Source organism: Lissotriton vulgaris, chromosome 4_1, assembly GCF_964263255.1.
Source record: "Lissotriton vulgaris chromosome 4_1, aLisVul1.2, whole genome shotgun sequence".
NCBI lineage: Eukaryota > Metazoa > Chordata > Amphibia > Caudata > Salamandridae > Lissotriton > Lissotriton vulgaris.
Genome location: NC_141691.1, coordinates 897,821,048 through 897,847,145, shown reverse-complemented (window position 1 = coordinate 897,847,145; position 26,098 = coordinate 897,821,048). Strand labels below are relative to the sequence as shown.

At 47.5% G+C, this 26,098-nt stretch overlaps 1 protein-coding gene across 3 annotated transcripts in view; it reads right to left on the bottom strand.

Annotated features, from left to right (window-relative positions):
* ZNF236 (zinc finger protein 236) overlaps nt 1-26,098 on the bottom strand; it is a 1,135,475-nt gene that overhangs the window by 258,105 nt on the left and 851,272 nt on the right. For all 3 annotated transcript variants that reach the window (XM_086965182.1, XM_086965180.1, XM_086965183.1), the window contains exon 28: nt 25,703-25,843. In XM_086965182.1, coding sequence (XP_086821308.1) covers nt 25,703-25,843 — 141 coding nt within the window. The remainder of the gene's footprint in view (nt 1-25,702; nt 25,844-26,098) is intronic.

Here is a 26,098-nt window from a genome sequence, read left to right as displayed (position 1 = left end):
CTAGAGGAATGTAAGCCGAAAGGAGATCGGTAAAGAGACCGAACGATAAGCACATCCGAGCCCGATGGGGGAAAAAAACAATCTGAAGATGGAGTCAATGCCCATGCGCACTATGCTCTACAGGAGTCATCATCTACCAAACAAAGACTCTTCCAAGACAACAACAAAGTGTAATCATCTGGGCCCAACACCAGATGGCGATCTATGCACTAGTGTCTGAGTTCAGCCCCAAGGGCTGTCTTACAGAAGGTGCCCCGGGGATGGAACGGGTGTTTGTGCCCATTTTGCGCGTCCCAGCCTCTTTGATATTACAGATGGGAATATAGATGCTTGTGCGGCCCCTTATGTAACACCGATAGTGCTGGTGCACATGAAGTGCCAGTGCTATCTTCAGGGGGCGTTCCCTCATTTGCATGGGGTTGTGCCCCATGCAAATTAGGTAATCCCTTTGCCTTTGCACCGGCGCCATATTACAAATGTGGGACAGAGGCAAACCAGCTCTCAGGAGGGGCACTGACAGTGTGCCCCTGAAAGCAGCAGTCTGGAAGGGGGGAATGGGGGTTCTATGGCCCCCCCCCCCCAGACATCTCTAATCCCCTTTACAAGTGCAGGCGGGTTGGTGCCTGCACTGCGAAAACTCGGCGCAGCTTTAAAGCAAACGCTCCATTTTTCACATGAATATGCTGTCCCCAGGGCAGCACAAATTTGTGGGTGACCTGGGAGCAGCACATTCAGCACACTTTCCCCGTTTGCGCCCAGTGCACCTCTTTTAAGGTGAGCTGGGCGCAAACAGGAAAGTTCGCATTTTACATAATAGGGCCCCAGATCTTTTTTGTCTGCTACCAAGTCCCACACAGATATTGGAATGTCAAAAAAAGAAGGATTTAAGGCAAAAAGTACCTTCAGACAGCTAGGAAAACACAGGATGCCATTTGACACCCTCAAATTACTTTAGCTGTTCCTTCAAATATTTAGAGTAATCTGGAAATAGAATTTTGCAAAATCAGAAAGTGTCTGGCTTCTCAAGCATGCATCTCTGATGATGCAGTTATTTTATAACTAAGCACTCTTGCCATCATTAGCTTGGTAGTAGCTCTTTGAGAACAAATCTATACCAAGCCATGGTGAGCCCTCTTGACTACAAAACATCTAGAGATCATCTCTGTCAACATCCATGAGCATAGCCACTTTACAAGAATTGTTTTCGGTTGTGTGCCCTCCACTCTTTCCTGAAGCCCAACCAAATGGAGGTTGTTCTATCTTACTTTACTTTCTTCTGCATTTTCTTGGTTGGTCAGGGCCTTAGATGTCCCAGTCAGTCATAGCACAGAAGCTTGTAAGTCTTTAACAGTGTCTCCAATGTAGAAACAAACGCCTTCTCCTCACTGAACCGGTCCACATTTTCACCTACTTCTCTTTTAGATTCCGGAGTGGTGAGTGTAAAAAAAATGGCTAGATGGATCATTCCAATAGAGTATTTGTCTCCAGCAGGCTCACTGGGGGTTAACGGGCAGCCTCTTCGAATAAACAAGTAGTCACTCACTAGGTTTGGCATATTTATCCAGCTAGCCCATATCAGGTAGGATGAGTGGTTTTGTCTTTCACCATGCTGACACAATATTTTAGATGTGAGACGGACCAGGCAACTTTTGCAATATCCTTGCCACAGAGCAACAGTAAAGGACAACCAGGAAATACTTGGTTGGTAAGGTAATGTGACATGAAAGGACTGTTACATGGATTTAGAAGTGGCTCCAGAAATTAGTCCAGCACTCAATGAAAGAGGATTTCAGGAGTTCATACGCACCAGTTGATGAGTTCTTACCCATCATGGGAACGGGGGGCGTGCAGGTTGGGAGTTGCCAGTCGCAGAAGGATCATACTGTAGAATAAGGGTACTTGGTAAGTGTAGCTGAAATGGCGCCACACTCAAAAAGGACAAAGCAGGGGGTCTTCCCTGTAGAACACTTCAAACACTCCAGATGTCACCCTACACTCAAGCTCAGTTTAGAAACATACAGTATCCACCCCAACTGTGATGAAAAGGCCAACAGTTTAGAAAGGAAGGACACTGACCTTTCTTCTATGTCATAGCTTGAATGACGGGGGTAAGGAGGCAATGAGGGGCCAGAAGGAGAGTTCAGGGAAAAGACAGCAGAAATATGCCAGAAGCTTACTTACTACATAATTGAGTCCAATGTTACTCATCTCCAGTGCCAAATCGGTGTCAGTAGCTCTCAAGCTGCCTCTATACACACATATGGCCCTCAACAGCTCTTAGCCTCTCAACCACAGATCACAACTTTGCGTCTGGAGATGTGGAACATAACCACCCAGCAGCCACCTGATAAGCCACCTAACAGATGAAAAATGGCTGACCGATATTCACTGTGCCACTTGCTAGAGCCCCTCAGTCCTAACAGCCAAAAAGGTCAGTTCTCCCCTGAGCTTGAGAGTAGTGTCCCCCCCACTGGCAGCCAAAAGCTATCACGACTATTGCTCAGTGGGTGGGGCACATTGAGGATCCTAAGTTACAGTCCTTGCAGCCAGGTCCCAGCTTTCTACAAGCTGGAGGAGGGGGGGCTGTTTAAACTCAACTCATCCTCCATATCTGCTCAGAGTCGTGCTTATTTATAATTTGTAGATTTTTAAAATGTTGCCAGAGAGAGGGTTCTTTTACCCAACAACCATGTCTAGGGGGTCAGGATATCCCTACCCTGCCTGTCACGTGTTCCTGGTTGATGTGGTGGCAGCCAATCAGATCTCAGCAGAAACTCAGTCAGGTCCGCAGAGCCTCAGCGGCGTGAAACATACAACACATTTTAACCTTCATTTCTCCGAAACTACTGAACAGATTTACACCACAACACAAAAATCACTTTTTCTGGAACAAGATCTAGCTTTCTGACAAATTTGGTGTAAATCCGTTCAGCAGTTCAAGCTGTACCTGTGTCTAAAGTCGCTATGGAAAAATGAATGGGGAAAGCAAGTTTTGCGACGCTCCTGTTTTTCTCGGCCCTGCTTGACAGATCCCCACCGAAACATTACATGCGAAAACTAGTTGGGGAAAAAAAGCATTTTTTCCAGAAAGGTTTTGTAGAGATTCTTCAAACAATACCAAAGTTATTAGCATCACAAAAAAGGCATTTCCTAGGGAAACACAATACTAGCTATAACTACCCAGTGGGGACTGCCTACGTTATTGCCACTTTGCACAAGCACTTTCTGAGCGCTGCACCACTACACACACTTTTGAATACATACAGATTGACTGCAAAATCGATTCACCTAAATAACATATTTGTCTGATCTAACAATCTATATATACACCTAGGCATTCTTTCTAATACTTTTGTAGGATTATTTGGATTTCAAATATACCCAACCTGAAGGTAACTGATGAAATTAAAGATTGTTTGGATACTTAAAAACAATTTAGTGTTCAGCTTTAAACTAAAATGTGTTTTTGTGAAATGTATTATGTGTTTTATTGCAACAGAGCACAAGCATCTGTGGCATCTTCTATTACTTCTATAACACAAGTGCCCCACGGGCTACATATAAAAAAGACACAGCCTCCTGGTGCATTCCAGTGACACTTCTGTATTATGGCTCGTTGTCATTATTTGTCAGAAGAAAACTCCTTTTCACTTATAGAATGTACTTAATTCTTTCATGCGGTTCTTTTCTTGTCTGGGTATTATGCATTATAACATTGTTTACTTAGAGACTGGAGCAAACAAAGAGCAGCCTCTCCTGATATTTTAGGTCAGCTGAAACTCTGTCACCCCTTTCAGAACTAAGAGCAAAAGAAACACTTAATTATTAAACAGCTTTTTCAAACAAAATCTAAGGAAAGGTAGGATCTAAATGGTTCACAAGTTTCTTATGCTGCTGGCAAATTCAAACAGTTTTCAGGAAGACAGTTTGGAGTATTCGTCTAAGGTTGCTTAAATGCAGGTCTTTAAAGGCTTTCCAATTAAAAGGTTCAACGAAAGAGCATGGATGACAGTTTGTAGTAGAGAAGTACTCAAAGATCCTTCAAATATTGTGCCACTAAAAACCACTGAACAACAAACAAACCACAAATTGTCCACCCAGGTGTACCCATCATATTGCCAGCATTAGGTCCTTAGCTAGTCAGTGAAAATGGAACTAACTAATCAAAATTCACTTCGGTAGACAACGTTTTCAAAGTCATAATTACTTCCCTTATTTTCTTTGAGAGCGACCATTCAGATATCACTATCCTCTGATCCTTTAACACTGGAGATTCGGGGTTTGCAAGCTGGGGCACAGAACCCTCACTTTGATGGGTAAAACAATATTCTGCAATGTAATTTGGCATTTCAAGTAGTCTCCCCAGGTTATTCACTTTTATGAGAGTGGATTTACTGGCCTATTTTCATTTTGGGCATGTGCTCTGACCCTTGCACATGGTGGAAGGCTAAAAACATTTACCATATTCACATTTAAAATAAGGCCACAGTAATATGGGACAATAAGTCCATCTAGGGCATAAAAGGTAAATGTTACATGTACGCTGCAATGAAGATTTAAATCACGCATGAGTGACTGTATAACCAAGACTTTATGCCTGTCAGCAAAGTCCTATATTGCTTTCAGCAAAGCTTTAGTGAATGCAAGAAAAATATGTTTTGACATGTTTAAAAGCCTACATTTGACATTACTGAAGTCACCTTTAAAAAGAGTCTTGAAGCCCATAAACTTGCAGGTGCAATGTGCAAAAGGGGGACATGATGAATACTTAGGTTGCTGTGTCCCTGAAGTGACAGGATTCAAATACTCTCACTGCTTCAGAATGAGGTATCTGTTTCCTATAGTAAAGCTCACTCATAAATAAAAGCCACATTTTCCACAAGTCTAGTTAGGAAAGTACTACAAACTTCATCCGGATACTACTGTAATATTTATCAAAAATCTAATTCAGTATTAAACATCAAGTTACCTTAGGTAACACTCTTTCTGGTAGACACTGTAGCTAACCACAGATTCCTCGCCTTGTAACTATTCCTCCAGGCGTCAGACTGGATCCAGAAAAGCAGTACTCCTGCACGCTGGCAGGTGGTGCTAGTGGCTCCGTCATCTACACCATTCCGGTCTGGAAGTGACATGCATTGCCTTATATAGGCGCCACCATCCAGGCGTACATCAAACTGCTTTCTGCGGAGGCAAATCAGATTGGTTGTGACCCTTGTGCAGAAATCTAACTTGGGACCATTTTAGGTGGCAAAAAGTCCAGTTCACAGAAGATGGCAGGGCTTGTTGGGGAATCGGAGGTTAGACAGAGTCTCTAACAGAAAGAGCACTACAGAAGGTAAGTAACTTGTTCTTCTGATAGAGACTTCTGACTGCATATTTCTCACCTTTTGAATAGATATCAACGCAGTACCTCCCAGGTGGTGGGTCTGTGAACTAGCTTAAACAATCAAAAACCCAAGTGTCCATCTTGACAGACCTGGCCACAGATACCAGGCAGAAGTACATCGTGAACATAGCAAGGGATACCCAAATAGCTGCATGGCAATTGTGCACAGCAGGCACTCCACATGCATTTACAGTGGTAGCAGCCTTGGCTGTGGTGGAATGAGCCCACAAGCCTTCTGGACGCTACTTTTCTAGCCAATGTTCAGGAGATGTTAATGCAAAGAACAAACAATCCAGTGAGAGATGGTCCTCTTCTGCATGGCCTTGCACTTCTATTGCTCATGTGAACCCAAAAAGGATCTGAGCATCTACTCTGAGTTGCCGAGCATGACTGATGTAGATGTGGATGAAATCTCTCAGCCTCATTACTGGGGGTGAGGCAGAGCAAAGAACATTGGAAGAATGATGAATTACCCAACATGAAAATGAGTCACCACCTTTGGCAAAAAGAAGGGAAATGTCCGAATGACCAGTTTGTTGGGGTTGAACAAGGTGAAGGAGGAGTAACGTATGAGTTACTTACCTTCTGTAACGATTTATCTGGTAGAGTTGTCTAGCCACAGATTCCTTAACTTCGAACTATCACCATGTGTGAGACTGGATCCAGAATTTTATTTTGCAGCAGCACCTCTGCGCGCCGGGGGACTGCGCCATACGACCCCTCCCTGACGTCATCCACGGACATGACGTCAGCACGCTCATATAAATTACTCCCATCGCACTGACGTTGGTTTTCTTCAGAGAAACTTTTCCGCGGCCTCACAGAACAGGGAGGATGGGTGGGCGTTAAGGAAACTGCGGCTAGACAACGTCTCTACCAGATACATCGTTACAGAAGGTAAGTAACTCGTACATCTGATAGAGACCTGTAGCCGCAGATTCCTTAACTTAGAATAGATACCACAGCCATACCCCAATGGGGAGGTGGTTCTGCGACAGAACAACAGAAAGTGCCAGAGAGCACTGAGCAAGCAAAGTGGTGACTATGGGGAAAGCTGTGGCGGAGCAGCCAGTCAGCAACCCAAGCATCTCGGAAGAGCGAAACGCAATGGGAGGCAAGGCATCACAAGACGATCAGAAGGGCGCAAGACCACACCCGTGTGAATACGGGTTGTAATACCGACACTAAGCTATATCCCAAAACAGAAGAAAGAGTTCATAACGAAGGAAGGAAGAATAACTACTCCCAGAGTTTTAAGGTGCACTACGTTGGCACCAACCAAGATCTGGAGGACAACATGGAGAGACGTAGCCAAAGTCTACCAGCCCACGGAAGGAAGGGTGGACAGGCAGCATCCAGGATGCGAAGGGCAAGAGGCAGGAACTGAGCAACGTCTCAGAAGAACAGTCGTGAAATATAAGACATGCGAAGAGTAATACTTAGTCACAAGAAAGCGACAGGGGCGGACAGCACCACGCTGAAGCGGACTACAACAAGAACATGCACATAGGAGACAGCTACGGAGACGACAAAGTGAAGTAGCGAAGGTGAGTACGGAACTGCCCAACAAGGCAACTTGAAGACTGAGATGAAGGGCGCAACACCCGGGACGACCTTCAGAAGAGGAGCTGTCCCGCAGGCACACTAGACACATATGAGGCGGCACCCGAAGGAAAAAGACACATTCGAGGGGTGTGGTATCCGAGGCAGCGGAGATGCCTATAGAGACTGTGAAGGAGTGCATGCAGAGCTTTGGAGAACAACCTCCGATCTCCGGAACCACCACCTCCGACTGGGGGGAGAAATGCACCCCCACAGAAGAGAGGGACTGTTTAGTACATGAACAGGACAGACAAGACCCCCAAGAAGAGGAGCATCCAGAAGAGGAGACTCACCCCAGCGGGCGGAACCATAGAAACCCTTGGTGTCGAAGCAGCAGGAAAAGACACCGAATTGTACTCTAAGATGTGCAAAAGAAAAACGCTGCAGTGTAGAACAATGGCAAACCTGAGCACAAGGCACCCACTGCTCCCCCGAAAAACGGGGATGTAGGACCAGACCTTGCAGAAGCTAAGGTGCATAAAAAGTATACCCAGTGGTCATCAACATGCGGATATATAGAGAAAGACCAACGCAGCTGCGGGCGCTTTAGCAGGAACCCACCTATTGCAACAGTGGCAGGAGGCAGCCTCAGAAAAAGCGTGTGGAAACACACTGAAAAGAGTCATTAACAAGGAAAAACCTTTAGCAGGGGAGTATGAAGCACCCATTCAAGGCGCCAGCAGGGCGAGACCTGTGGCGTGTAGGAGGCAGTGCCAGAAGGCACAACACTGAAAAACGCTGTAAACGGTAAGATAATGGCACCATTAGACAGGGAGAACCCAAAGGACCGCCACGCCGGCCTGATGCAGAGCAGAGCTACACAATAGCATACAGGTACCCCACCTGGGGTATATCACGCTCCCAAGAAAAACGAGTGAACACCTCTTAGGGCAAAACACAGTCAGAGGACAAGACACAAACAACTTGTGGAACACCGCCACAGAAGGCTTACTGTCAGCCGATAAACATAATGTCCAACTTGTGGAAGCTAAATTAAAGGATAACCACCCCAGGATAGAACGACCTGAGATCTGCCTAGTACAGGCCTATGGGCGTGCTGAGGAGGGAGGGGGGGGGGGGGGGGGCTGAAAGGGGGAATTTAAAAGCCGCAAGGAGACGCTGATCTGCTGAATCGGCGTGGGCATTAAATAAAAGGACCCCATCAAAAGGCAGGTCAACAAGGCACTACCGGATATTCTCTGGGAAGACGCCATCCCACAACCAAACATGGTGGTGTAGAGCAACCGAACCGGCCATAGTTCGGCCTAAGGAATCTGAGGTATCCAGGGCCCAGTGGATAGTAAATTCCGCCAGATCAAAGCCATTACGGATAAGATGGAGGAGGTCAACACGAGCACCCTCAGAGGTGGAAAAGAGAAGAGACTCAGCAGAGTCCAAAAGGGCAGAAGTAGCCCGAGCCAGGACACACACTGTATTGAGTGAGCGAAGAGCCGCGCTAGTGGAAGCGAAGATATTACAACCCCACGACTCCAGACATCTGGACTCCCGGGAGGGAGGAAGCAGTAGCTGAGGCAAGGAAGAAAAGGCAGCCTGCAAAACAATCCCCTGAACATCTGGTTGAACAAATAAGCAAACTGGATCGTTTGGGGCAGGGCGGTGGCAGTGCATGATAGAACGAGCCACCGGATCACCCGACATCCGGCCAAGCTCAGGTGCCCAGAAGGGCATCATAAAGAGAGGCTTTGAAAGGTAGAAGCGACTCTACATTCTCCGAACTGTGGTGGTGGACATCCAACAGAGGGTCAACAGGCAGGTGGACTGAAGGGCGCTGCATACTCAAAATGGGGGTGGCCAAGTAAACAACGCTCATAAATGCAGCACCAGCCTCGTTAGCCCTCCAAGGAGGTGATAGTAACTCATCCCTGGGTGAGGGCTGTAAGCTGAGCCTCCCACTCCCAGGGGATTGTTTGAGGAATGGAGGATTAGACCAATGTCCGAAAGAAGGAAGCCCCATGGACAAAGGAGGGTCCTGACAGGGGCTCTCGAGGAGGCAGAGAGTCCGCCGGAGCCACAAATTCCAAGGGGGGGGAGAAGCAAGGACAAATCCGGCGTCGACGGATGTCGGGGTGACGCCAACTCCCTCTGTAAGCCTCTGCAGAGGAGTTGAGTATCCGGCGTCGAGACGGTGCTAGGGCGTCCTTGGCCGGCGTCAACTCGACTTCAACCAAAACAGGCTCCGGTTCCGAAGAAGGAGCCGGTGCTGGAACCGGGGAGGCAAGTCTTCGGCACCGCACCGACGCCGACTCAGCCTCAACCACAACAGGCTCCGACAAGTAACGGAACCAGGGAGGCAAGTCTACGGCGCCAAACCGGCTCCCGCTCGGCCTCCGAAAAGGCAGCAGCCTGTCCGGGAGGCAGACTCGTAGACAAGCTGCGAGTTCCAACAACCACCTGCGACGCCACAAGGAGCCCCACTGGGCTATGCAGCGCGGTAGGGGTGCTATGGGTCGAAGAGGGGGACCCAACTGGGCCGCGCCCTGACGCCATACATCCATGATCCCTAGAGGCAAGGGGCCCAGTCGTTGCCGGGGGCGAAGCCACCGGAGACCCAGGATGCAGCGGAATGCCCGGGGATGCCCCAGTGAGGCCTGAAGGGCCTCGGCATAAGCCGCCATCTGGGTCCGAGTCACCCCCACGCCAGAAAATGGCAGATAAGGAAGAGATGACTCACGGCCGCACGCCCAGAGAAATCCGGGAACTAGTGCCCCCTGGAAGGGAGGTCGATGACCTTGGCATCAGGACTTACCAGGAATGGGCGAGCGACGCACATGGGAACCAGATGGTGACAGACGCCGCAAACTGAACCCACTGCCACAGGGACCTGCCGCCGAAAAGGAGGCCGGAGTCTGCGACGATTCCGATCGGGACAGACACGCAGACAGTAGCTGTATGCGGTGCTCCCGCCGGGACTTTAGCTTGAGTTGTTGGCAGGCGTCGCAATTCGTCGAGTTGTGGTTTTCGCCCAGACACCACATGCAGATAAGGTGTGGGTCCGTCACAGACATTTGCCGCGAACAGGAGGCACATGTTTTAAAGCCCGAATGCATCGCACACTGTTCCAGACACGAAGAGTCAAAGGTGGGCCTGAAACCAGGCGCGAGGAACCTCTTACTCCGGATCCACGTTGCACGCGGAAAAGAAGGAAACTGATGGCAGCGCGCCGGAAGGGACTTATATGACCTTGCTGACGTCACTTTTGTAGACGACGTCAGGGCGGGGTAGTGTAGCGCGGTCCCCCGGCGCACAGAGGTGCTGCTGCAATTTCTTTTTACAGATTCAGTCTCACACCTGGGGATAATTCTAAGTTAAGGAATCTGCGGCTAGATGTCTCTTATCAGATAGAGAGCGCAGAAAGCTTGCTCACCCTTCTTGCTTTGATTATGCCTACCAAAGACTGTCTTGAGGGCAAGAAACTTGAGAGGACAGTATAGGTTTGACGTAGGAACACATGAGACAAGTCAAAACTAAATTCAAGCCACACAGGGCATAACAAAGGGCGAAGGGGAAAACAGATGCTTTAACTTTTTCAGAAGACTAATCACAACTCGAGATTTAAATAAAAGCTGGTCCAGCAAATGCAAAACAGCCAAAATAGCAGACAGGTACCCTTTTACCAGTCACAAAGCAAGGCCTTGCTAAGCAACAGACAAATCAAACAGCAGAATCTCGGAAAACTTGGTGCCAAGTGGGTGAACTTGCATCACACGACAAACTTGGGTACAAAGTCTCTGTAGATTGCTGCCTGTCTGCCATAATAACATCCATGACCTCTGGAGGGAGATCAAAAGTGCACCGCTATCGCCACTCATCCACCGAGCATGTAGGTGGAGGGTGCAAAGGTTTGGGCGCAAAACCCTGTACAGCTGCTGTGACAGGAGTTCCTCCTGAAGGGGCAGCCTGATCGAAGGACAAATGCTCATGCCTAGGAGTCTGCGATATCATACACTTCATGCACACCGAGCCACTAGGATCACTTGGGCCTGATTCGACTCGATTGTCTTCAGAACTCTGGGTAAGAGAGATATTGGCAGGATGGCATACAGGGGTCCTGAGTTCCACTATGAGCAGAATGCATCTCTGAGTGAGAGTTGCTTTGGACACTCCAATGCACAGAAGTGCTGATGTTGGATGTTTGTGGCGGTAGTGAACAGGTTAAGCCCAATTTCTCCACATTTGCAAAGACCTTATGCCTCTTCCAGGTGAAACTGTAATTCGTGATTGCAAGGTGTCGACAGCTGAGTTTATTCGCTTGGACTCAAAAAGATCCCACCAAGTGCTGCAACACCAGGTAAATTGCTTGGCGTTTTAGCCATGCCCAGAGGCACAAAGCCTCTTGGCACAGGTTCAGTGATGCCACCCCGCCTGTCCTACTTTTTGCAGTACCACATGGCAGTAATGTTGTCTGTGAACACCTGAATAGACCTCCCTTTGATGGATAGCAGGAAGGCTTTATAGTGAACTTCAATTATGTTAGGAGGTTTACCATAGCTTGGAGGAGGGTGAAGATTGCCTGAGGCGAGACCGCCTTCAGCAGCCAGTCGTCAAGGTAGAGGAGGTTGGAAACTCTAACTCCAAAGGTGAGCTGTGACTACAACCATAATTTTCGTGAACACTGGTAGGGTGTTGGTGAGGCCAAATGAGAGCACAGCAAACTGAAAATGCTCGCATGTGGACGATAACGACTGCAGACAAGCAAGATGTTGATTTGAAATAAGCGTCCTGCATGTCCATTGCTATTATCCCATTTCGGGAGTAGGGGGCAGACGAGACCTGAGCCAAAAGGGAGCACCTTGAATTTTTCCGTCTAGAAAAGGCATTGAGAGTGTGAAGGTTTAAAATAGGGCGGAGGCCTCCGTATTTTTTCAGCACCAGAAAGTAGCGTGAATAGCATCCACAACCTACTTTATGGCTCATTAGCCCAAAACAACCTGCATTTCTTGCCACAAAAATGATAGATGGGCTTCTACCAGGTGTTGTGAGGCTGGTGGGAAGAGCAGCAGGATTTTAAGAAGTGGCAATGTGGAACCCTGCCAGAGGATCTACAACACCCACTTGCCTGAGGAGGATGGGCAATCTGATTGTTGACCAGGGCCCCTGAACAAGGCTTAGCTCTTGATCCCAAGAGGATGCTGGTAAGGGCTTCTTTAAAGGGAAGTAAGGGCTCAGAATTGGTCTAACCCAGTTAAAGCACCTCAGTCAATACATTTGCTTTTAGTTCCTGAGTGGGGAGCTCTAGATCCAAATCTTCAGCAGCTCTCGGCATCACCATGCAAATAACGCACTCACCGCAGTGCCATGGCCCGGAGGCGGGAGCAAGCCAGTGTCTGGAGAAGTATCGAGTCGACTGCCGTCTTGGAGACCCTCATACCAATTGTCCTTGTGGTTAGGCTGAGCAAATTAACCTATAGTATCATGCATGATAAATTTCCAAAAATGTCCGTGGTCTTCCAGCACTGGCAGGTCCCACTATGGCGTGGGATGGGCTGCTGGGAGGGGTTCGGTATCAAAGCTTGTATGGACCAAGGAATGGATCCAGAGGGCCCAACTGGCAATGAGAGAGGTCTCATTGGTTGATGTGAAGATGGGGGAGGCCTCTTGGGTCCTTGGGGCCGACAGGTGCTACGAGGGATCGGTGTTGGTCTAAAAATGCATAACTCCTGGATTTGTGGAGGAGGTGCCCTAGCCTAGGAAATTTGAGCTGGCACAGGGTAGGATTAGGAGGCGGCTCTGCCAAACTACTTCAGGAACAGGTTCGGGAGGCAAGAGGAGACCCATGTGTCCTCTCAGGAGATTGAGAGTGGCTGGATGGGTCTGGGTCACACTAACATCTTGTGCCACTTCTTGGACTTACCCAAAGACTTGGGGAATAGCGGGAACAAGCTTGGGATTGGGTCTCCCACGTGACTTTGACTGATGCTTGGCGACTAAGAGCTTTGACTCGCGCTCCAGAATAGCCTTCGAGTGCGAAGACACTGCAGTTCTTGAAGTCATGGTTTGACCCCATACACCACAGGCAAATGAAGTAGGGATCATGGATATTTGTTAGCAACATTACCTACAAGACTTAAACCCCATAGACTTTGGAGGAGACATTGCACTAGCACACTGAAAAATGTTTTGAAAAATGCTCTGAAATACATCGAAAAACACAGACTCAAGGAAACTAGGGGCAGCTCTGGATCTGCGTCTGTGTTGGTCCGGAAAGAAAGGAACTGATTTAGGCGTGTCTGGGTGGTGCCTATATAGGATTACACACGTCACTTCAGGCGTAGAACAAAACTGATGCGGAGCCACAAGCATGATTTGTCGGCGCGCAATGGTACTGCTTAAGGTTTTCTGGATCCAGCCTGATGCCTGAAGGAATATTCAAATTGTGAGGAATCTGCTTCTATAGGCCTCAAACAGAAACCAGATTTATTTTTAAAATGCTGCAAACAATGTCATTAAACCTTGCTTTTCTTTGTAATATGAAAACATAAATGGTGATGGGAGTCTACTTGCAATAAGTCTAACTACTGGTAATAGCTCAGGGTAAAACGAACAACTTATCGTTCTTTTGCTCACCATGCCACCTCAGTTTGGACCCAGCCATATGCAAATCAGTGTTTACCCATTACTCATGGGAACAGTCCAGCCCAAACTGCCAAACCAGGTCCTCTCTGTAATGGTACACAAGCAACCCAGGACCGGTTTCACCCAAGTTATGGGCTCATCAACCGGGTACATCTTGGTTCCAGTGATACAATGAGCATGGGACCCATGTCTGGGCATACCAATGCTACTTAGAGTGGTACAAGAAACACACAAAAGGAGATGGGAGGCTGCTTGCAATAAGTCTAACCACTGGCAATAGTTCAGAGTAGCACTACCAACCCATCGTTCTTCACAGAGGAGAGGTGCTGAGACGAGCTGTAGTGTTTTCCTTACGAAGGAATAGTTTCTCAGCCGATGTCTGATAACCATAGCTTATCTGCTGTGTACAAGTGTGTCCTGCACTGAATCCCAAGAAACTCTAGAGGCAAGTTAGTCACTTCATGCTCTTGTAGTGAAGTGTACTGAAGTAGTCTTTAGGGTGTTAGAAATGTTCATATAATTCTCGCTGTTAGTGACATGCATTAATGTAGTCCTAATTATGTTCTGTGTGTTTATTATTCATGTACTAAGCAAATGGATGAGAATGACGAAATAAACACAAATACATACACCCTGATTACGAGTTTAGGTGTTATTTATCGCACATGATAAATGACTTTACCACAGCCTACATTATTTATTTTGTGCGATAAAGAACACCTATTGCAAGTTTGTGGAGAATAACATGCAGATTTAGGTGTTTAGGTAAATACTGTACAATTTCCCCTGTTAAACTTAATGACAGGTGAGATATTTAACACATCCGATATTATCAGATGTGTTAAATACTCCGGCCAAGTGATTTGCGACTACACCTATCTGATGGTCATGAGCCCAGGACCAGAGTCGCAGAGCCTCTCTGCATAGAAGATCAGACACCACTCCTCCGTGTTTGTTGATGTACCACACCGCGGTAGTGTTGTCTGTTAAGACCTGAACCGACTGACCACGAAGGGAAGGAAGGAAGGCCTTTAGAGCCAAACTATCAGCCACAATTTCAAAAGATTGATGTGAAACAATCTTTCTTCTGGAGACCAAAGACCTTTAGATCCCCCAGATGAGCTCCCCATATCTGAGTGGAAGCATTTGTTATCAACTGTGGCCATAGGAGGAGAAGGGTGAACTTGAGACAAGTTGGCTGCAACACTCCACGATATTAGATCCGCTGCAGTGTCTCTGGAAATTCTGACAACCTCCTCGAGATCTCTATTGTGTTGAAACCTCTGCCTGCGGAGGCGCCACTGGAGGGCCCTCATATGCCAGGGTGCACGGTTAACCAAAAGAATGTAGGAAGTAAACAGACCGAGCAGGCACAAGAACTTCAGAACTGGAACAGACGCTCCATTCTGAAAAAGTGAAATCATAGCCTAGATGTCTTGAATCCTCTATGGAGGTGGGAAGGCACGACTCACAGTAGTGTCTGGTACTGCCCTTATGAACAGATTGCACTAACAGGGGACCAGGTGAGATTTGGGTACGTTTATTGAAAAACCCAAGCTGAACAACAGCTATTTTTTTACCTGCAAATGATGCAGCTCCATCTCTGGAGACTTTGCTTTGAGCAGCCAGCAGCCCAGATAGGGAAGCACAGGAATCTCGTACCTTCTGAGGTGTGCTGACACCATCATCACCTTTGTGAGGAACCGAGGTGCGGAAGTAAGGCGGAAAGGAAGGACCACAAACGGGTAATTTTGCGACCCCCACCATAAAACGGAGATACTTCCAATGCAACTTCAGAATGGGAATGTGAAAATACGCATCCTGTAAATCGATCAAGACTATGCAGTCTTCTTACTCCAGAGCAAGAGGAACCTGTGCCATGATGAACATTTTGCACTTCACCTGTTTGAGGCAAAAATTCAAAATCCTGAGGTCGAGAGGCGGCTGTAAACGACCGTCCTTTTTTGGGAATCTGGAAGTACTGGGAGTAGCACCCCTGACCTCTTTCCTGCTCTGGGACTATCTCGATTGCACCCTTTTGCAGTAATGACCGTACTTCCTGCTGGAGAAGCAGAAGATGCTCTTCTGAGCAAAGCCCCTGATGGGGTGAGAAAGAAAAATGAAACTCCCGGAAGGGTAGGGCATACCCATTTACTACGATGTGTAAAACCCAGAGGTCTGTAGTAACAGACCTCCAATGAGGTAGGCCACCCATCCTCCCCCAGACATGCATGTTCGGAGGCGGCGGAGCTAGAGCTGCTTCCCTGCAACCACGGTTGGAGAGGCAGAAGAGGAGGAGGAGACTTGCTGCTTGGCAGACCACCAAACACAACCCCTGCCCCTTCCTCTGTAGGATCTATATAGAGGATTTGTCTGCTGCTGCGGCTGTTTTTCGCGAAAAGACAAGTTGCTTGCAAAATCACAAAATCTGCGATATGATCTATAGTCCTTGATGCCCCAAGGACCTTGTTGTAGCTTCGTAGTCTCCGAAATGCAGCACAGAATCCTGCTTAGCCCCAAACAAGCAGGACCCATCAAAGGGCAAATCCAGCAGCATAGCCTGAACACCAGGTGAAAAGCCTGAAGCACAAGTTACTAGTTGTGTAACAATATATCTGTCAGAGACATTAGTTAGTGATAGATTCCTTACCTTAGAATATCCCCAGGCGTCAGACTGGATCCGGAAACTTTTGCGTAGCAATACCCCTGCGCGTCGGTAGGCGTCGTCCGCGGCTCCGCGTCCGTCGTCGGTAGCGCCGGAATGACTTCGCCGGAGTATTTAGACGCCGCCATTGCGCGTGGACGTCAGTTCTTATACACAGCTTTTCCGCGCCAGATACGCAGAGCCATGATAGAACCAACACTGGTGCCATGAAACTAGTTAGTGATAGATTCCTTACCTTAGAATATATACCCCAGCAATACCAACCCTGGTGGAGGGTCTGCGAACCAATAATCACACCAGAAAATCCTGGAGGACGGAACGGCCAAAGAAGCCATCCCTCCGGACTTGGATGTCCAGGCAGTAGTGTCTTGCGAACGTGTGCAGTGAGGCCCACGTAGCTGCCTGACAAATGTCCTGCAAGGGGACTCCTCGGCCCAGGGCAGTAGTAGTCGCCGTGGCCCGAGTAGAGTGGGCCCTCAGCCCAACAGGAGGTTCCTTCTTAGCCAGGGAGTAACACGCTTGGATGCACAACACGATCCACCGAGAGATGGTCCGCTTGTGCACCGCCCGTCCTTTCTTAGCGCCCACGTAACCAACAAAGAGTTGGTCATCCACCCGGAACTGGCGTGTGCGATCCAGATAGTAAGAGAGCGCACGTTTTGGGTCCAGACGGTGGAGCCTCTCTTCCTCTTTCGAGGGATGCAGAGGCAGAAAGAAGGTGGGCAAGGTGATGGACTGCCCGACGTGGAAGGCTGTGACTACCTTGGGCAGGAAAGAGGGTTTTGTCCGCAACACAACCTTGTCCGGATAGACGGAAAGGAAAGGAGGTTTAGAGGAAAGAGCCTGGAGCTCACTCATTTTCCGGGCAGAGGTGATGGCAACTAGGAAAGCAGTCTTAAGGGTAAGAAGACGTAGAGGACAATTATGAAGTGGCTCAAAGGGTGCGCACATCAAGTAAGTTAGAACCAGGTTCAAGTCCCACTGGGGCATCACGAAAGGAACAGGAGGGAACATATGAGTGATGCCCTTTAAGAATCGGTTTACAATGGGGGACTTGAACAAAGAAGGCTGATCAGGTAGCCTTAAGAGCAGAAAGGTAGCCCTTGATAGTGCCCAGAGCAGAGCCCTGCTGGGCAAGAGAAAGAAGGAAGAGGAGAACCTCAGAAAGAGGGGCACTGAGAGGATCCACAGCCTTTTCTGTGCACCATGCCACAAACTGTTCCACCTGCAGGCGTATACCGACTTTGTGGAGGGAGGCCTGGCTGCCAGAATGACATCACAGACTTCAGGAGGCAAGTCAAATGGCCTCAACTGTCGCCGCTCAATCTCCAAGCAAGGAGGTGGAGATTGGACAGGTTTGGGTGGAGGACCGTCCCCTGCTGCTGCGACAGAAGGTCCTCCTGAAGAGGTAGACGGATCGGGGGATCGACTGACATACTCAGTAGCTCGGGATACCAGTACCTTCGCGCCCAGTCCGGAGCCACCAGGATGACTTGGGCCCGGTCACGCTTGATTTTCTTCAGCACTCTGGGCAGAAGTGGTATAGGCGGAAAGGCGTACAACAGACCGCAACTCCACTCACGACGAAAAGCGTCCCCGAGCGAGTGCCGCCTTGGAAAATCTAACACGCAGAACTGATGACATTGCGCGTTCTCTTTGGTGGCGAATAGATCTAACCAAGGCTCTCCCCACTGCAGAAAGAGGCCTTGCGCCACGTCCGAGTTCAGACGCCATTCTTGATCCATCATGCAGCTTCGGCTCAGCTCGTCTGCCCTGGCGTTCAGAGAACCTGCCAGGTGTTGAACCACCAGGGTCACGCCCTGATGTGCCAGCCAATGCCAGAGGCGCAGAGCCTCCTGGCAGAGGGTCCATGACCCCACCCCGCCCTGTTAGTTGCAGTACCACATGGCGGTGGTGTTGTCCGTGAACACCTGCACTACACTCCCCCGGACAGAGGGGAGGAATACCTTCAGTGCTAGACGAATCGCCTGCAGCTCCAAAAGGTTGATATGGAGCCGGGAGGTCTCTGATCTCCGCCTCTTCCATGTGGCCTCCCCAGACCTGGAGGGACACGTCCGTCACAACTACGTGCTCCGGCTGGGGAAGGGAGAGGGATCTGCCACTGACCCAATCGTGGTCCGTGAGCCACCACTGCAGTTGTCTCGCAGTGCCCTCTGAGATCATGACATGGTCGGACAGGTTGCCCTGATGCTGGGCCCACTGAAACTTCAGGTCCCACTGCAGAGCTCGCATCCGCCATCTGGCACAGACTGATCTAGGTTAAGGTTAGCTGACGAAAACAATCTTTCTGAACGCCTAATTTGCTTCTGAAATCTGTGAGGGTGCTAGGGGTAGTTGAGTTTAGTCATACATATGAAAGGAATTTGACATAACCCTGGTATTGAATGCCTTCATTAATGAAAAAAGGAAAAGTGGAAAGAGAATAGAAGAGAAGAGAAAGATGGGTGGAAACCCAGACAGAGAGAGAAAGGAAGTAGAGAAAGGAAATGGAAAGAGGCTGCCTCTTTACATTTCCTTTCCCTACTTCCTTTCTCTTTCCACTTTTCCTTTTTTTCATCTATTTTCAATGTTTTCTGCTTATTCTTTTTATGCCTTTCTCTATGTCCAGTTTCTCTGGTTCCCAGATTTTCCCTATACCCCACCTTTCTGATTGTTTTCTAATTCTTTCGCAATTTTTTCTCATTTTTCTATTTGCTATTCGTTTTACCCATAATGCTACACTACAATATTCTTTTTTCTTTTGTGTTCTTTCATATCCTCATCTTTTCTTTTATATTTTTCCCTTTACCAGCCTTGATAATTTGTAGGTTCTGTATCAATATTCTTTGGTGTCTATCGCATGTATACTGTTTTTTTGTCCATTTGCTTAAATTTTGTCTATCCACTGGCTTCTTGTACGCCATTTTATCCCTGAGCTACTTTCCCTGGTTTGTTTTCTAACTTTTACGGGACCTTTTTAGCCCATTTTCACTTTCATCAGCTCCCCGTGACGTACACTGCACGCAGGGTTATTCCCTTTTCCAGTCCTATTTCTACACGTACTAACCATACGCAGTGATTCCACTCGCTTCCTGGATCTGGGTTTGTTCCAGGACGTTCTACTATCTTCGTACGCGGTGCATCGTGAGTTTACGGTCCGATGTAGCAGGTTTCCAGATGTTGCATGTTTAGTTTTTACCTTGTATCACCATTAAACGGCATGCTAATTATTTTCAGTATGTTACAACCTACTTATCTTATAAGATCTTGTCTCTTCAGTGGGCTGCACATTTTTATCACGCACACATGATTCCTGTTGTTTTCGATTAACACGTTATTTCAGTCACCATTTTTTTTATTTTTCTTGTTCATATATTAACATTACCCTCTGTGTTTTTTCACCCGGTGTATTCTAATACTATCACGTGTAGCATCGTGGTTCACACTGGTTCTCTCTTTTTAGACGTCACTCGTCTTGTATACCTTTTTTAACACACTGTTCTGATGATGAAGTGAATATAGCCTTGGGCCCTGATGTTACATATAGTTTTCCATTGTATGTTTTTTTACTAGACATCTAACCCCCTGAAGAAGAGCCAAGCCAGGCTCCAAATGCATTGGGTTCAATATGCACTGTATAGAAGGATGATGTCTACAGTTGATATTCTATGATTTGTGTTACACTTGTGCAACCAAGAATCAAATTGGAATAGCACAATTCTTCTGTTTGGATAAATGAATATTTGGAATAAATAGATGGCAACATAAACCTTCATTACCTTATGTCGTAAAGACTTATTGACACTTTTGTTCAAGTCTAATTTTGCGTGCTCAAGAGTCCCACCTTATGCGGGTACGGTTTCTCGAATATCTAAGCATAGCACCTCTTGGACGGGAGGTGAACCTCCTGGCCACCCCCACCTTGGCTATTTGGATCTTACACTCTTGGCTACCTTCAGGACCTAGTGAGTGCAGCGGACCCCTACACTTTTCATTACCAGGCTCTCAGAAGTAGGGTACAGCATCAGGAAGGCAGGGTCACCCAGGTTGGGTCTGTGACATTGTGCCACCTGTCGGTGCGCAGGTGGTCAGGAGCAAAGTTTAGCCAAGGTGCCCATGATGGTGTCAACCAGGGCTTCATTGAGCGCTAGTAGAAGTTTAGATGAGATCTTTTCGGGTTGTAAAACATCAACAAGGACGTTAGTTTTCACCTCCATAGAATGTACCTGCAAGTCCAGATCTTCAGCTGCTCAAGAATGAAGCTGACTCTTTGGTGGAAGGGCAGAGAAGAACCCATCCCTGTGTCAGGGAAAGTATCCAGTCCTCTGGCCTCCTTTATATCCAAATACATTTTTTTATCATATTTTGGGGCAAATTAATTCCCACATTGCCCATCCTCACTACAAGCTGGTTGACACCTGGTCAAAGTTCGATCTGAAAAGATGGAGCACTGGAGGATGGCTCCTAGGCCAAAGCACTGTCTTAGAAGCAGAATGTACTGGGCTGGGTTTGTCAGAACTGTGCAGAGATACAACTTCAGCCAAGTTAGATTGGGCTCAGACATGACAAAGTGATTAGTATTCTTCTCTGGCATCAGGGCGATGTCAAAGCTGCTTAAACCACCATGGATCTTGATGCTGGGTGTGGAGTCAGCTCTGAAGTCAGAGCTGCACCAGTAAAGGGTTCAGGAGGTACAGTCGGCACAGAGACTGGGCCCACAATTAACAGCCTGAGTGGAGACCTCCACCGATCTGTGGGGCCTAAAGGAGCATCAGAGGACATCAGTAGGGTGCCAAATATTTTTTTAAAGGCCTACTTAAATGCTTCAATCTGTTGTGACATCAACAGTAGCCCCAGAAATGTGGGGAACATCAGAATCAGCTGAGGAATCTGCTCCAAAGTGGGAGAGCAGGAGCGAGACCGAGGGGTACCTTAACTGTCTTGAAACTTTTCATGAGGAGTGTGGCAATGTTGCGACAATACCCGTTTGGACTTCTTGCATTTCTTTTAAGATTTTCACTTATCCTAAGAGTAGAAAGGGGTATGAGTTTATGAATTTTAGCAGGAGTGCCATACATGACTTCCTACATGTTTGGCAACATATAGCTAGACTTTGTGTTCCTGGTTTACCTTTGGGTGAGTCAGAACATCACATGACTTGGAGTTGTGTCCTGAATTTAGACACCAGAGTCCTACCTTGTGGCATCTATCACAGGCTTATGTTTTCAACAGTCCATGCAAGGCTTAAACCCTGTAGTTTGAGGATGAGACTTGTCCCCTTGCACATTAAAGAGAAACTGTGAGAAGATACTCGACAACGGACCAGAAAATGTAAGGTCTGGATCAGTGTACGAAGGCACAGCAAGAAAGAAAAGGATGACTGTTGGAGGCTTACTTAGTGTATGTTGCACACTTATTTAACCGCATGCGCGCTAGCGGAATTCCGCTAGCGCGCTGGGTTTTTCAAAATCGCACTTTGCGTGACGAGCTGGGCTCGTCATCAGTGTGCGAGCGGGCTACACCATGACGAGCCCAGCTCGTCATGAGTGTCGAAGGGGTTAAGTGAAGCATCATGCACTAATCCAGACAACCCTTACGGTGATTTTAGTGGTCTTAGAAAACCATAGAAAGCTCGCTTAGTGGTAGCTGTGGAGAGAAGCCTTCAGGAGAGTTAAGCAGCTGGTTTTTCCAGACCTAATCATATAGTGTAGGTTAAACGATAAAGAACCGCATAGTGTAGTTATAAAAATAGGTATATTTATTATACACACTCACATATTGACATATTAATAATTTTACTACCTGGAGATACAAACACAATATACACAATATTTCAAATGTAAACAGGTAAGTAAGCACAAATGCACCGTGGTCTACAAGAGGAGACCAAACTATATATTGAAGAAGTAGAATGAGAACTGCGACCAAAGTCGGGACTTGGACCAGCAGACCTAGGAGAGCGGGTGAACCTTATGAGGTAAGTACCCAGGAACCCCACTGAGGCAGTGTGGAGAGTGGATCCCAGCTGCATACTCAATGCAAGTCAATGGGAAAGTCGGGGAAGCAGTTTTCAAAAAGAACCCTTCCCAGGAGACCCTGAAGTAACCCCGTGAAAGACAGAAGGTTGAAGAGTCACCCCATCCATGGATACCCCAGGAACCAGGATACCTACACCAGAGTAGCCGGGTGCATAGGGGTAAAGTGGCTGTAGTGAACTACTGTAGACCACAATGGAGGACTTCAGAAAAAATGCCGCTGACAAAAAAGGTGGAAGAGTATGTGGAATTCAAGGATGGATTCTTGACGAGAAGAACCTGCATGCAGATGGGACAGAGTCTATGCCACTCGGAGATGACCAGGAGGCACGGAAGAGCAATGACCACAGATGACGAAAGATGCAGGAGTGTTGACGGTGACCCGGTTGTTACTGATGTGAGGATCAGGCGACAGCATGGAAGACCAGGAACCATTCAAGAGCTGTCGGAAATCAAGAACCAGGGGATCGTTGTCTGGTGAGAGCACCAACAAGCCTTGGCAGCAGCAGACGTGGAAAATGAAAAAGGTCCAATGTTGAGACCATCAAGGTCCAAGGGACTCACCAACTGCAGTAGAGACAGAGCAGGTCCCAAGCAAGAAAGGGAGCCCACTGAAGCCAAAGAAGACCCTCAAGAGGATCCAGAGGCTGAAGGCACAAGAGTCGCAAGAGGACCTCGAGCAGCTCACCAAAGATGCAGGCCAACGGCACAGAGTATGCGGTGAGGACGAAAATCTTGGCAGGATGAGATACTGGAAGCTGGAGCTTCTCATAGCCCGATCTCTGGAGTACGGAGTACACGAGCCTTGGCAACGGCAGGTGAACGCAGTGCACAGGGGTTCTGTTCCAGCGGTTCCAACGAGGGATAGTGGCCTCAAACCTGCTGATAGGACAAAGGACATCAGGAGTAGCAGATCGGTCAGTTTTGATGTGGTGCCTGCAGATGCAGGGGAGTGACTCCTTCACACCAAGGGAGATGCAATTGGGTGTCTTTGATGCCCACAGGCCTAGAGAGGAACCTGGATGAAGCACAGGCACAGCAGACAATGTGAAGATTTGCAGAACAGCAAGACCAGAAGCAGCAGGAATCTTCCTTGGTGCAGTCTTGTTTCCAGGTGAAGTCCAGCGAAATCCAAGGTGCCCAAACGGTAGAAGTTGGAGTGGTTTTGGGTTTGAATCTTGTCCCATGACAAATCTGAAGAGCCACCCACATGTAAGCCCTTAAGAACCCTAGGGAAAGGTTTGGGACTATTCAAGGGCCCCTGCCAGAGTAGGGGCTGGACAGTGGGAGGATACTCCCATGTCCTTAGCTATGTTTTACCCCAGATCGGGAGCCAAAGGCTCACTGAACTGACTCAAACTGGAATATGAAAGGAGGGCACCAAATATGCCCTTCAAAGCAGTCAGTTGGCACTGGCAAGCACCCCCACATTAGCCCAATACACTAAGTCCTGTCAGGGAGGTGGTAACACCTCCCTGTGACAGGAAATCTATTGTTCTACCTTCCCCTGCTCGAGCTCAGCAGTAAGAGGGTAGAAGTGTGGCTCAATGATTAGAGCGGCAGACCCTGATGCAGAGGTCTAGCCCGGTACCAGGGTTCAATTCCCCGCCTCAACGGGTCTTGGGCCAAAATTCCACGGACCTGATAATTCTCACCTCGGTGCCTATTCCAATCATGGAGTCCCACTCTGCAACTCTGGGCAATAGCTTCCTTAATCTCCACAACGGCCCCCACAACGCTAAGGATGCCTGGCCTCCACCTTGGGGGTGCCCAGGAGTGGACGCCTCACAGGGAAAGCCAGGATGGGTTCCACAGCGGTATTCGTACAAGCGCCTGGAGACCCTTGCGGGTGAGTAGTGCGCTATACAAGTATCAATTTACATTTACAATCGGTTCTAGGGTCTGCAGCAGCAATAGCTTGCTGGCAGACCCTGGAAGGCTGTCACATGGAGCACTCGGGGCTTCCCGGAGGAGCACCCTGATATATGGAATCATACCTCCAACACTGGTAACAGTGTTGGGGTATGATTCCAAAATGTTTGATACCAAACAAGCTCAGGTTCGCCACAGCCAATATATGGTTAGCCATTGCGTAATGACTCATTGCCACTAAATGTATCAAATTGTCTGAACGCACTTACAAAGCCTGAAGAATAGTCTCTGAGGTTTGTAGTGGGTGTCCTGCTAGTGAAGGGCACCCTCACACCTATAAACTAGCAACCTGCCTTCAAGATTGAAAGACCTACCTTAGGTGTGACGTGTAGGTTTTAAGTGCAGTAACCTTAGATATAGGAAAACGTGTATCTGTCATAAGTGGTGCTAGCACCAGCTTACACAGTCTGCCAAGGCAGGCCTGTAGTCACAGTTTGAGTGGTCTCTCATGGGTGGCCCAATACATGCTGTGCCCATTGGGGACCCTTAGTGTACCTATGCCCTGGGTACCTAAGTGCCATATACTAGGGACTTAGATGGGTACACCAGTAACCAAATGGGATGTACCAAAGTCCTTACCATAGTCCAATTTAGGGAGAAAGCACAGTGACTGGATCCTGATTAGCAGGCTCCCAGTCAGACTAGTCATAAAACAGAGTAACACCAGCAAAATGTGGGGGTAACCATGAAAGCAGATCCTACTTTCCTACGATGACAGTGTGGTAGATCGGAGCCTAAATGTGGCTCTAGCTGTCATTCCAGAGACTGAATGGAGTTTACAACAAGCCACAAGGAACAACCAACTGGCGCACAGGGGCTGTGCTGAAAATCTTCCTGATCCAGTCTGGTGCCGGGGTAAATTTTAAATGTAAGATATCTGCAGTTAGAAGTATCAATTAGAATTATGTTTTAAGCATGGTCCCTCTGTGGTATGTTCAAAGAAGGTATAACAAGAAAGTACCCACTGAGCAATGACAGCTGTAGAAAACACAATCCTGGTAAAGTCTCACTAGAGTATCAACATTTGAAATCTTTGGTGTTTCAGAAGCATAATACCTTGAGGCAAAAGTGCAGATGCAACTGTTTCTAGAGGTAATTTCAGTGTAAAACACAAAAACACATGAAATAAAATATTCTACATCACCATGCTCAACAACCATAGAACTGAAAAATGAAAACAAAAGTTGCTCAATTGACCACTCTACTACAAATGTGTAACTAAAGCACAGCCTCTGAAAGAAAAAATGGTTCTATTGTTTTTAATCTTTAATAAGGAAGCACTACAAATATAGTCTATGTACCTGATGAAATAAAATATTCTACATCACCATGCTCAACAACCATAGAACTGAAAAATGAAAACAAAAGTTGCTCAATTGACCACTCTACTACAAATGTGTAACTAAAGCACAGCCTCTGAAAGAAAAAATGGTTCTATTGTTTTTAATCTTTAATAAGGAAGCACTACAAATATAGTCTATGTACCTGATAAGTTATTTGATCTGTGTTGTTTGGCATTGTTTCTCGGGGCTCTGTTGCATGGCTCACCAATATGACTTGCTGCGAATTTGTTGCACTTGGAATGGATAGACCGTTATCAGAGAGGAGGGATGAAAACTGCTGATCCTATAAGACACAAACATAAGGCAATTAGCTAAATTGTGCGATGAGTTTCAGATATTGAACATAAAATATTCAAATGAAAAAAAGGACTGGAACAAGATACTTAGTAGTATACATGTTTATTGACCTTGTGAGTCACCATTAAAATCCTAAACACTGAATAACTGCTGCCTTGAGTGCAGAATAGATATTTGAGGGTTTCAGTCCTCTATGTAACCTATTTGTGTACATGCTCAAATGGAGGGGTCGTCCATTTGT